Source organism: Bos taurus, chromosome 13 (assembly GCF_002263795.3).
Source record: "Bos taurus isolate L1 Dominette 01449 registration number 42190680 breed Hereford chromosome 13, ARS-UCD2.0, whole genome shotgun sequence".
Taxonomy (NCBI): domain Eukaryota; kingdom Metazoa; phylum Chordata; class Mammalia; order Artiodactyla; family Bovidae; genus Bos; species Bos taurus.
The window spans coordinates 61216777-61227612 of record NC_037340.1 but is presented as its reverse complement, the minus strand read 5'-3'; the positions used below and the strand labels follow the sequence as shown (position 1 = coordinate 61227612).

The following is a 10836-nucleotide window of genomic DNA, read 5'->3' as shown; positions in this document are numbered from 1 at the left end:
CTGTGGGTGGAGACAGCAGGGACCCAAGATGGCAGGATTGGACCTCAGCATGAGCAAGAGGCCAGAACTCAGACAAATCCCAGTCCTCCCGCTTGCTGGACAGAGACTATGGGAGAACACTGAAGCCGCCATCTTGACATCTGTAGAATGAGGCTCCGATAAAAATGTTCTGAGGGCGGACTGGACGTAGTCATTTGTTCATCTCAAATGGATTCATCTAGAACAGCACCTGCTGTGTTCTAGGTACAGCACCAGCTTCTTGAGGTACAAGTGACAAAAACCACACACAGTCTAGTTGGGGAGACAGGACCAAAAACACTCACTCGCGAACGTGACTGTGCATGTGCCCCGGGAATAAGCCCTCCTTGGAGTAAAGTGCTTCAGCTCAGTGCCTAGAGCAGGCAAAACATTCACTTCTGTGATACAAAGGAATATGCCATCATAACATATTATGTGTTTTGGTTTTTTCCTTTTTGGCTGCACTGGGTCTTCGTTGCTTTTTCTTAGACTTTCTCTGTCTGTGGTGATCTAGGCCTGCTCTCTAGTCGCAGTGTATGGGCTTCTCATTGTGGTGGCTTCCCCTGTTGCAGAGCACAGGGGAAGCCACCACAGGACTCCTGGGTCATGGGCTCCAGTGGTTGCGGCTCCCAGGCTCTAGAGCACAGGTTCAGTAGTTGTGGCGCATGGGCTTAGTTGCTCCACGGCATGTGGGATATTCCCAGACCAGAGAGCAAACCCATGTCCCCTGCATTGGCAGGCGGATTTCTATCCACTTGCACCACCAGGGATGTCCCAGATATTATACTGTTATTTAGAAAGTCGAGGACACTATGGCTCAAGAAGCGAAGTAACCTGCTCAAAGCCACGCCTCTCAGAAGCATGGAGATGGGGGAGGTGAGAGGGAAGGGTGAATAGTGGAGAACTGACTGGGTTCAAGCAGGAAGTGCGCTCCAGTCCCTGGCAAGGCAGGTGGTCCACTGGCACTTGGACCGCTGCCCAAGGACAATGCTGTGCCAGCCTTTCTCCTGACTTCTGCAGGATTGCAGGTGGCTGCAAGGTAACCTTCATCGTGCAGTTGACTTTCTCTGGGCAGAGATCTAGCTGAAGCCAGTCTGTGCCTGTCTGGATGAGCCCCTGGCTTCAGACACGTCAGTCTTGATCCCTGCCTGTACCGAGTCCCCGGACTGACAGGCGAGACCACCATACAGACAGCCTCAACCTGGGGACGCTGCTGCCTCTCCTTCTCACCTCAGGGTATTGGCACTTGGTACTTCTGCTGGAACGTGCTCTTTTTCACCCAAGAGTTTGTTTGGTTTTTTTTTTTCTTTGCATTTGGCTTCACTGGCTCTTAGTTGTGGCATGTGGGATCTAGTTCCCCAAACAGGGATCAAACCTGGGCCCCCTGTGTCGGGACTGCAGACTTAGCCACTGGCCCACCAGGGAAATCTCATCACCCAAGATTTTTGATCCTCCCTTGGCCACTGCCACCTAGTTATTCAGGACTCAGTTTAGACTCCCCACCCTCCCCCAGAGAGACCTTCTCTGACCACTCCACCTGCGTCAGTCCACTGGTGTTCTTTACCACCTGCCTAGGATTTACTCTCTTCAAAACCCCATCATATCTGAAATTGTCTTGCTTCTTATTCTTTTTGCTTCTCTCTAGGACTGTGTTTCTCAACCTTACTTTCTCCTCACCACTCCCTACTAAGGAGTCTTTTTAGTTTTTAGACATGTTTATCTTAATTGCTCTGGCATAAGTTTGAATACCACAGCTGTGCTGTGTATCTCTTTCTATGCTATGTCCTCACCCCACCCCCATGGAGAATGCATGGACTAGAACATAAGCTCTGTGAGAGCAGGGACCTTATTTGTCCTGTTCAGTACTGGGCCCAGGGCATGGTAGACACCGAGTAGTTACGGTATGAACAAAGGTCCAAAATCTCTGGGAGTACAAAGGAGATGTTCCTGCTGGAGTTGAAGGAAGGATAAGTAGGAAAGTCTTGGAAGACAGAACTCCAAAGTGGTCACATAAGCTGGGTAGGGTTGGCTGACTAAGGCGGAGGTGGGGAGGGTTACCAGTTAGAGGGCTCAGAGCTGGCAGGCTCAGGGGCCTGAAGCACTCTGGGCTGTGGGGCTGTGGCCATCCCACGCAGGTGGCCGGGACTGATGGAGGTAGGACCTTGAAAGTGGTCCCAGCCTTACTTGTCCTGGGGACCCTGGTTCTTGTCTAATCACTCTGAAGGGCCCCAATGCTAGATGATAGAGCCCAAGCTCTCCCACAGACTGGCTCTTTGAAACTGTAGAGTGGGTGAGTAGGTGGGCCTTGTTGACTGGCGAGTCTCTAGCCTAGGAATCCATGGTTCTCCCATGGAGGTCATTAGCCACCCCTGTCCCCAGTGGTCCTGAAAAGCCCTACGTGGATCCCATGGTAGCGATCACAGCTGCAAAGAGAAGCTCACCCCATTTTGCCCTGCCCCACACTGAGAATGCACACAGTCCCTTAGGCTGGGTCTCCTGAAAGCCTCTGGGACATCAGAGGCTGACCTCCCTGCTGCCCACCTTACATCTGACCCCCTGTCTACCACGGCAGCTCTGGCTCAAACCAGTGGGAGCCACTGAGCAGCAGTGGGGGCTTATCTCTGCTTTTCCAGACCAGGGCAGCTCCGCAATCCTGTTTGTTTACCCAGAGCAGCCGCCTGCCGAGAAAATGGCTGTGTTTGTTTCCAAGTGTGTCGTGTGAACCGTGGGCTAAATATACCCTCACCGCTGCCTCCCCGGCACCCGCCCTGGAACAGCACACCCCGTTTTGCTCCTGCTCTCTCTGTGAAAGCAATCCCCAGGATCCTCTCCCCCTCCCTAGGAGGAGCTTCTGAAATGGAGATGAAGATTGTCCAAGCGCGTTAATGCACGGTGGGGGCTGGGCCGATCAGAGACTTGTCTCCGTGGCACCGACAGGAGAATGTTCCCTCCACCCTGGAATGACTGTTCCTGGACAGTGAGTGCTTTGTGCCCTTGCAGGGACGGGGCCTGTTTATTCCAGCTCAGCCCAGAGCCGAAAATTTCCTGTGGCTGCCAGCCCTCTACTTCAGGAAAGTTCCCATCGAGGGAGGCCTCTCCCACTTTGGCTGCAGCCCAGTGTCCCTGGTTTCTTGTGGGACATTTGGCCCCTTGGGATAATTTCTGGCCATGGCTCCCTCTCCCATGCGCCTCACGGCCCAGGACTCCCTCATCACAGATCAGTCTTTTTTGTGACTTCAACTGGGGCCTCCTTCGCTTAGGACCAGAAAAATTTCAGTTCTTATAAGAATTTTCTGGTCCAACAAGAAACCCATGGAGGCTAAGCAGGATGAAGGCCAAAGATTAAGGACTCTGGCTGCTGCCACTGCCCTTCTCTTCCCAGGCCCAAGGCCCCCTCTACCCCAGGCCCCACATAGGGAATAGTCCTGCTGTAGCAGCACCCCCTGTGGCTCAGCTGGTAAAGAATTCCCCTGCAATGCAGGAGACCTGGGTTGGGCAGATCCCCTGGAGAAGGGAAAGGCTACCCACTCCAGTATTCTGGCCTAGAGAATTCCATGGACTGTGCATAGTCCATGGGGTCACAGAGCGACTTTCACTTTCACAGCAGCACCCAGGTTGGGACCAGGCAGTCCTGGGCTTTGATCCTGGCTCTGCCCCTTGTTAACTGAGTGACCCCAGGCAAGGTCTGTCCGACTGTCTACCTCAGTTGTTTCATCTGTGACATGGGGCTCAGATTGCTACATCTGAGGATTCTGATGAAGGTGAAGGGGATGACAGTGTCTGGAACTTAGGAGGCATGTAAAACCTTTGTTCTCCTCATGTATTTATTGATCACTGACTCTGTGCCAGACACTGTTTTGGGTTCTGGACATATAGAAACAGGACAGCCTCTATGCCTCGTCAAACCATGACTACTGCAGGAGATCAATCAAAACAAAGACCCAAAAGAGCAGGCTCTGCTTCCAGAAAGTGCTAAGAAGAAAAATAGAGCAAGTTGAGGGGATAGGTAGCGAGAGATCAGGGTAGGGGGTACCATATTAGACAAGGTGGCCAGGGAAGGTGTCCCTGAGGAGATGGCATTTGAACAGAGTTAGGAGTGAAATGAGGGAGCCTGGGGTCGAGTGCTCCAGGCCACAAGGGCAGTAGGTGCTGCGCTCAGCAGATGTTGCAGCAACAGCCCAGTCAACTAGAGTAGAGTTGCAGTGTGGAGGGGCTGGGGCCTACTGGGCCTCACTGGCCTTGGTGAAGACTCGATTCTGTGTGTGATGGGGAGCCTTGGAGAGCTTGAGAGCATGGAGTGACAGGGGCTCAGTGGTGGGGTTTTCCCCACCTGCCTGCCTTCCCTTCCCAATGCCTTTTCCCCTTTCTAGAAGGACTCTGCTCTGGCTCACACATCACTGCTGCCTCCCTAATGGCTTAATAAGTATAGAGGATTCTTTGAGTCAGGTTGTCAGTTCAGTTTGTATGACCCTCTGCTGGGTACCAGGGACATGAACGGACGTGACACTGGCATTCTAAGTCCGAGGAAAAGCTGTGGGTGTGCCACACTCTGACCTGTGTTTTAAAAAATCTTGGCATGGAGTGAGGGGGTGTCGTCAAGACTAGAAGTAGGAGCCAGCACATATCATAGTGAGCAAACTGTCTGGGTGGGACGTGGAGACAACCAGAAATGGCAGGCATGGTCTGAGGGGGCCACCCCACAGCTCAGCCACTCTGGCCCAGGTAGCGTGTGGGCCCACAGTGTGAGTTCATGGTGGAGAAGCAAGAACACAGTCTCTGGAACCAGCCAGTGGTCTGTTCCCTCCCGGGGGAGTCGAAGCACACTGATCCTAGATGCCAGACACCAGCTTTAGATTCCGGCTCCTCCACAAAGCTGGGTGACCTGATCAAGTTCCTCTGCACTCAGAGGCTGGGCTTCCTGGTCTGCCAGTAGGGAGAGACAGCCCACACTGCAGCATTGTTGAGAGGATTAAAGGACAAATGGGGTGCAAGGCGCCCTCCTTAAAGGGTGCTCCAAGCTCCCCTCCGCCTGCCCCACAGATTGGTTCCACCCTAGGTTGGGTCATTCAGCCCGCAGCCCCTCCTTTGTGGTATCATGTGCTTCCCTCCTGACTAGCTTCAGGGCAGAGGACTGTTGCTCACCTCCTCCTGGGCCCCGGGTCATGCCCCCTGGGGTGGGGGACAGGGCCTCATGGACCCCATCCCAGTCCTGCACTGCTGTTGCCCTCTCTGTTCCACCCTGCTCTGCCCACCCATCAGCCTGCCCTGGTCAGAGGCTTCCTCCAGACCTGCCCTGCCCCGGAATCACTCTGGAGTTTCCCCTGTCTCTTTTCTCCCCCTTCCTCCCTCTCTCCCTCCTTTGCAGCAGTGGAAAGGCTGAGGCCTGGAGTTCTGCACTGCCCTCAGGCTCAACTCCCGCTTCCTCCAAGCTTCCAGACCACAGTGGTCCAGCTCTCACTCACCCCTTCAGGCTCATCTCCTCCCCTCTCCTCCTCTCCTGCTCCAGCCCCTTGGCCTCCCTCAGTTCCCTGCCCATCTCTTTCCCATCAGGTTCTGAAGGACCACTTCCTAGCTGGCTGACCTTGGACAGAACTCTGCCCCCACTTTGCACCTGTTTTCTCAGCAGTAAAATGGGTTGGTTATCCCCAGCTGGGGGTCAGGAGGAAGAGCCGCCCTTAACCCTTTATCTGGCCTAAAGGGGGCATGGACAGCTGCAGTTTTTCAGCTCAGCAAGGTCATCACACGCCGACCACCCGCTTTGTCCCAGCCACATTCCTGTTTGAGAACTCACACAGTTCCCTTCTCTTCTGTCTCCCGGCAGGACACTTTTGTGGAACTCTACGGGAACAATGCAGCAGCCGAGAGCCGGAAGGGCCAGGAGCGCTTCAACCGCTGGTTCCTGACGGGCATGACTGTGGCTGGTGTGGTTCTGCTGGGCTCGCTCTTCAGTCGGAAATGACCAGACACTGACCACCAACTCACCCACACACCCCCGTCCTGCCTCCACCACATCTCTCCGTCCAGCCACCATTGCCACCAGGAGAACCACTCCATGGAGCCCACAGCCACCCACACATCACAGGGTTGGGCCTAGACCTGATCCCCCGCAATTAGTTTTCTAGAATTTACATGTTTCTGTGAGAGCCACCTTCCTCAATTGTCGTGGCATCAAAACCCACAAAATTCCCTAGAACCTGCCCCGGTGGAAGCTAACAGGTGTCGGGGGTTGTGACTGGGGGCCGGAGTGCCCCACCCGATTGGTGGGTCCCCTTCCGCATTTAGGGTCCCTGAGCATGCTTTCTTGCCAGGGAGCTGGAAAGTTTTCTGACCCTTTTCCCCAGAAAGAGAGACAATAGATTGCCTTCATTTTGATGTCTGTGGCCTCAGAATTGATCATTTCCTGTCTCCTCCCTCCTCCCGGCCCTGGGCCCCCCGTCCATTCATCCCCACCCTCCAAGAGCCACTTAGGACCCACTTCTGACTAATTAGGGATTCAGGATGCTTGGGATAAAGAAATAAGGACCAGGACCCCCTCCCCCTCTCTGACCTGGCCAAAGTCCCTCCCCCCAATCCCAGTGTCCTCTGGAGGTCTCTGGCTAGAGGCCGGCCTCACCCGAGATGGAGGGACTGTAGCTGTAGGAAGCACCCCATGCCAAAGCTGGGGTGGCCTTGCAGTTTAGCACCACCCCAGTTCTTCCCCTTCCCTGGCTCCATGACCATGACTGAGGGACCAACTGGGCTTGAGATAGGTGCCGCAGAGCCGTTCATGGCCTCAGCTGCCTCACTTCCTGCAAGAAGATGAGCCTGTGGCTTCTTTGCCTTGGGCTGCTGCCCATGGGGTTCAGGGGCCATGGTCCAGAGGTGAGGGGGAGCTACAGGGAGCAGCTGTGGGAGCCCTAGGGTCTTCCTACCTCAGGCAGGAAGGGCAGGAAGGAGAGCCTTGTGCGTGGGGTGGAGCTGGGATTGGCCGGAGGGGCCAGCCCTGCCTGGCCTGAACAATTGGTACCCCACCCCCATTCAGCCTGAGCAGCCGGGCTGCCAAGGTCAGGATGGCCTGGCCAGGAGCTCTTCTGACCTCCCTCTCTCTCCTCTGCTCCACCCACGGCCTGTCTCATCCCTGGGGGTCCAGGCCTAGTCCTGGCCACCCCGGGCTCTCTGCTGTACATATTTGAAACTAGTTTTTATTCCTTGTGAAGATGATATACTATTTTTGTTAAGCGTGTCTGTATTTATGTGTGAGGAGCTGCTGGCTTGCAGTGCGTGTGCACGTGGAGAGCTGGTGCCCGGAGATCGAACAGCCTGATGCTCCCTGCACCCCCACCCCACCCCACCCCCCGCCCTGGTCTGGGGAAGCCAGCCGGGGGTCCTGGCTCCTGAGAGGCACCTGTCCCTCCCCTAACCCCCAGCCCACACTTTTTCCAGCTCTTTGAAATAGTCTGTGTGAAAGTAAAGGTGCAGTTCAGTAATAAAATGTGTTCTTCGTGAGCAAAGGGCCTGGGCTCTTGTGTGCTCTGGGAGGGGACGCTTGGCTAGCAGAAGAGGTGCAGGAGAGCTGGGTACCTGTGCTGACTCTGCTGCCCTAACCTTGGACAAGTCCCTTCTTCCTCTATCTGGTCCTGAATTTCTCCACCTGTGCACTGGGTTTTTTTGAGCACCTGCTATGTGCTGGGCACTGACTATGTGTGAACATGACAGACACAGTTCCTGCCCTCAGGAGTTGATATTCTAGTGGGAGGAACAGTCAAGTGGCCACCTGGCAAGTGTTTACTGGGCCCTGCTCTGTGTAGGCACAGTCCTGAATGAAAGTGAAAGTGTTAGTCTCACTCAGTTTTGTCCAACTCTTTACAACTTCATGGACTATAGCCCGCCAGGCTTCTCGTCCATGGAATTCTCCAGGCAAGAATACTGGAGTGGGTTGCCATTCTCTTCTCCAGGGGATCTTCCTGACCCAGGGATTGAACCCACGTCTCCTGCATTGTAGGCAGATTCTCTATCTCAGGCACCAGGCAATCCCAGCCCTGCTGCTGCTGCTGCTAAGTTGTGTCAGTCGTGTCCGACTCTGTGTGACCCCATAGACGGCAGCCCACCAGGCTCCTCTGTCCCTGGGATTCTCCAGGCAAGAACACTGGAGTGGATTGCCATTTCCTTCTCCAATGCATGAAAGAGAAAAGTGAAAGTGAAGTTGCTCAGTTGTGTCTGACTCTTAGCAACCCCATGGCTGCAGCCTACCAGGCTTGTCCGTCCATGGGATTCTCCAGACGAGAGTACTGGAGTGGGGTGCCATCGCCTTCTCCGATCCTAGCCCTAGGCACCGGGAATTCTGCCGAGAAGCCCTTTCCTTTATGGACCTTCCATTCTGGTCGGGGAGACAGGGAGATGAATATAAGGATGGCTCTGACTGTTGCAGGGCAAAGGTGGAAACAGAATGACTCTGAGGAAGCACGGCAAGACATGAAAGACCTAGTGGGGAAGGAGATAAGAAGGGGTCAGATAACATTTTAAAGATAATCCCAGAAGATCAGCTGATGGATTGGAGAGAGCTCTAGAGAGAAAGGAACCATGGGTGATTCCAGGTTTTGAAATAGTGACACCATTATAATCCCGAAGTGAAGCACCCATCTGAGGCCAAGAAGTTCACAGTGAATGCTCTAACAGCATGTAATATGGAACCTGAGCTTGTCTGGGAGTCAGGGAGGGCTCCCTGGAGGAAATGATACCAGAACCAGAGCCTTCAAGTCTGTAAGAGTTCTCCAAAAGAAGCGGGGAGGCAGGAAGAGTGGTCCTGCTGAAGAAGCAAATGCTAGGACAAGCAAGAATTCTCTTCAGACTGAAGGAAAGTTGGTGTGTCTGGGGGCTCCTGGGTCAATATGACGCTAGAGAGGTGGGATAGGGGTACTGGATTTGATCCTGAGGGCAGTGAGAGCCAGAGGAAGGTTGTTAGGGAGTGATATACCACTTAGACCCCAAAGCGCCCTCTGGCTGCTATGTGAAGAAGGCTCTGGAAGGAGAGCAGAGTGGAGAAGCCATGGCTCAGTTAACGCTCCAGTTCTGAGGGTGGTCAGCCAGGTGTGTATCCTGGGTCGCCATTCCTGGTCTTTGGTCAAGTAACCTAGTCTATGTCCTAGCTTTCCCATCTGTGAAATGGGTAGGATTGCAATACCCATCTCAAGGCTTGGATGAACTGGAAGTTGAGGGGGTATGCAGTGATGACCCTGCCATCAGGAAGACCCTCAAAAGGAAGAAGGAGGTGCTCCTCAGGGTGTTCAACTGGCTGTGGCCGGAGATCCCGGAAGGGTCTGGGAAAAGGAGCAGGACTCCAGAGGCAGGCCCTCCAGATAGGAAGGCAGGCTCTCCAGCTGGCGGGTGGGGGGGCGCTCCTCCCCGTCTGCTTTCAGGAGTGAGCTTAACTGCCCCCTGGTGGCCAGGGGTTTCCACCTGAAAGCCACTCCCATCCCAGATGCCTCCCAGTGCTTCAGAGGATCTGTCTGGCCAGCTTTCCACTGTGTCCCCATCTTCTGCCCTGTTCACCAGAAGGACGTCTACACTTCCAACCTTTAGGTACCGAATTCATAGCTTTTCACGGCTCCTGGCTCAGTGTCACCATTCTCCAAAGCCTCCAGGCTTCTATATCTTTAGGCCCAGGATATGCCCGTGGCCGGTAACCTAACCACTCAAGTCCCCTCTCCAGATTCTTGAGATTCTTCCAGAAACGTCTTTTTACATAATTTTGTTGTAAAGCTGCTAAGTCGTATTCAACTCTTTGCAACTCCAGGAACTGCAGCATGCCAGGGTCCTCTGTCCTCCACTATCTCCCAGAGTTTGCTCAAATTCATGTCCCTTGAGTCAGTGATGCTATCTAACCATCTCATCCTCTGCTGCCCTCTTTTTGTTTTGCCTTCAATCTTTCCCAGCATCTTTTCCAGTGAGTCACCTCTTCACATCAGGTGGCCAAAATATTGGAGCTTCAGCTTCAGCAACAGTCCTTCCGATGAATATTCAGGGTTGGTTTCCTTTAGGACTGACTGATCTCCTTGCAGTCCTAGGGACTCTCAAAAGAGCCTTCTCCAGCACCACAATTTGAAAGCATCACTTCTTTCACATAATACGTAACTATATTCTGTTTTTTTACACAAAGAGTAACAGACACACTGTGCCTGTTTTTTTTTCTGCCTACATAGTTTATCTTATAGAAGTTTCCATGTTCCTACATGAATCCCTGATTGTTATACAGCTTCATCAATTAACTCATGGCAGATTAATTCTTTTTTCTAGCTGTATAATATTCTACAAATGTTTTAACCAGACCCAGAACTCAGTGATTCCAACCTTAAACATGGCGTGAAAAGTGAAAGTGAAGTCGCTCAGTCCTATCTGACTCTTTGCGACCCTATGGACTGTAGCCCGCCAGGCTCCTTGGTCCATGGAATTTTCCAGGCAAGAGTAGTGGAGTGGGTTGCCATTTTCTTCTCCAGGGGGTCTTCCTGACCCAGGGATCGAACTCAGGTCTCCTGCATTTCAGGCAGACTCTTTACCCTCTGAGCCACCAGGGAATCCCAAACATGGCATGGCACACACATAAAATATTGGAATTGCACACTGAGGAAAAGCTGGAAGGGATTTTGGACGTCTATGTGGGTCCTGGGGAAAAATTCATTTCCATATATTTTTATGATGAGAAAAATATAGCAATATGACATGTCCTAGGATATGAAGAATTAATTTTGACTACTAATCTAAATATATTATTTAAAATATATTCCTTAAAAAACTTGATCTTATTCCTGTGAATGCAAGTTTTTTTTGTCTAATTCATTTTTT

At 52.9% G+C, this 10836-nt stretch overlaps 1 protein-coding gene across 4 annotated transcripts in view; it reads left to right on the top strand.

Moving 5' to 3' along the window:
- Positions 1-7503, top strand: part of BCL2L1 (BCL2 like 1) — a 51267-nt gene extending 43764 nt beyond the window's left edge. For 3 of the 4 annotated variants that reach the window (XM_005214498.5, XM_005214497.3, XM_010811365.3), the window contains exon 3: positions 5840-6390. In XM_005214498.5, the coding sequence (XP_005214555.1) occupies positions 5840-5977 (138 nt within the window). In that variant the 3' untranslated portion in view covers positions 5978-6390. Of the gene's footprint in view, positions 1-5839 lie in introns of all 4 variants that reach the window. The other variant, NM_001077486.2, reaches the window with a different exon arrangement.
- Positions 7504-10836: the final 3333 nt, after the last annotated feature.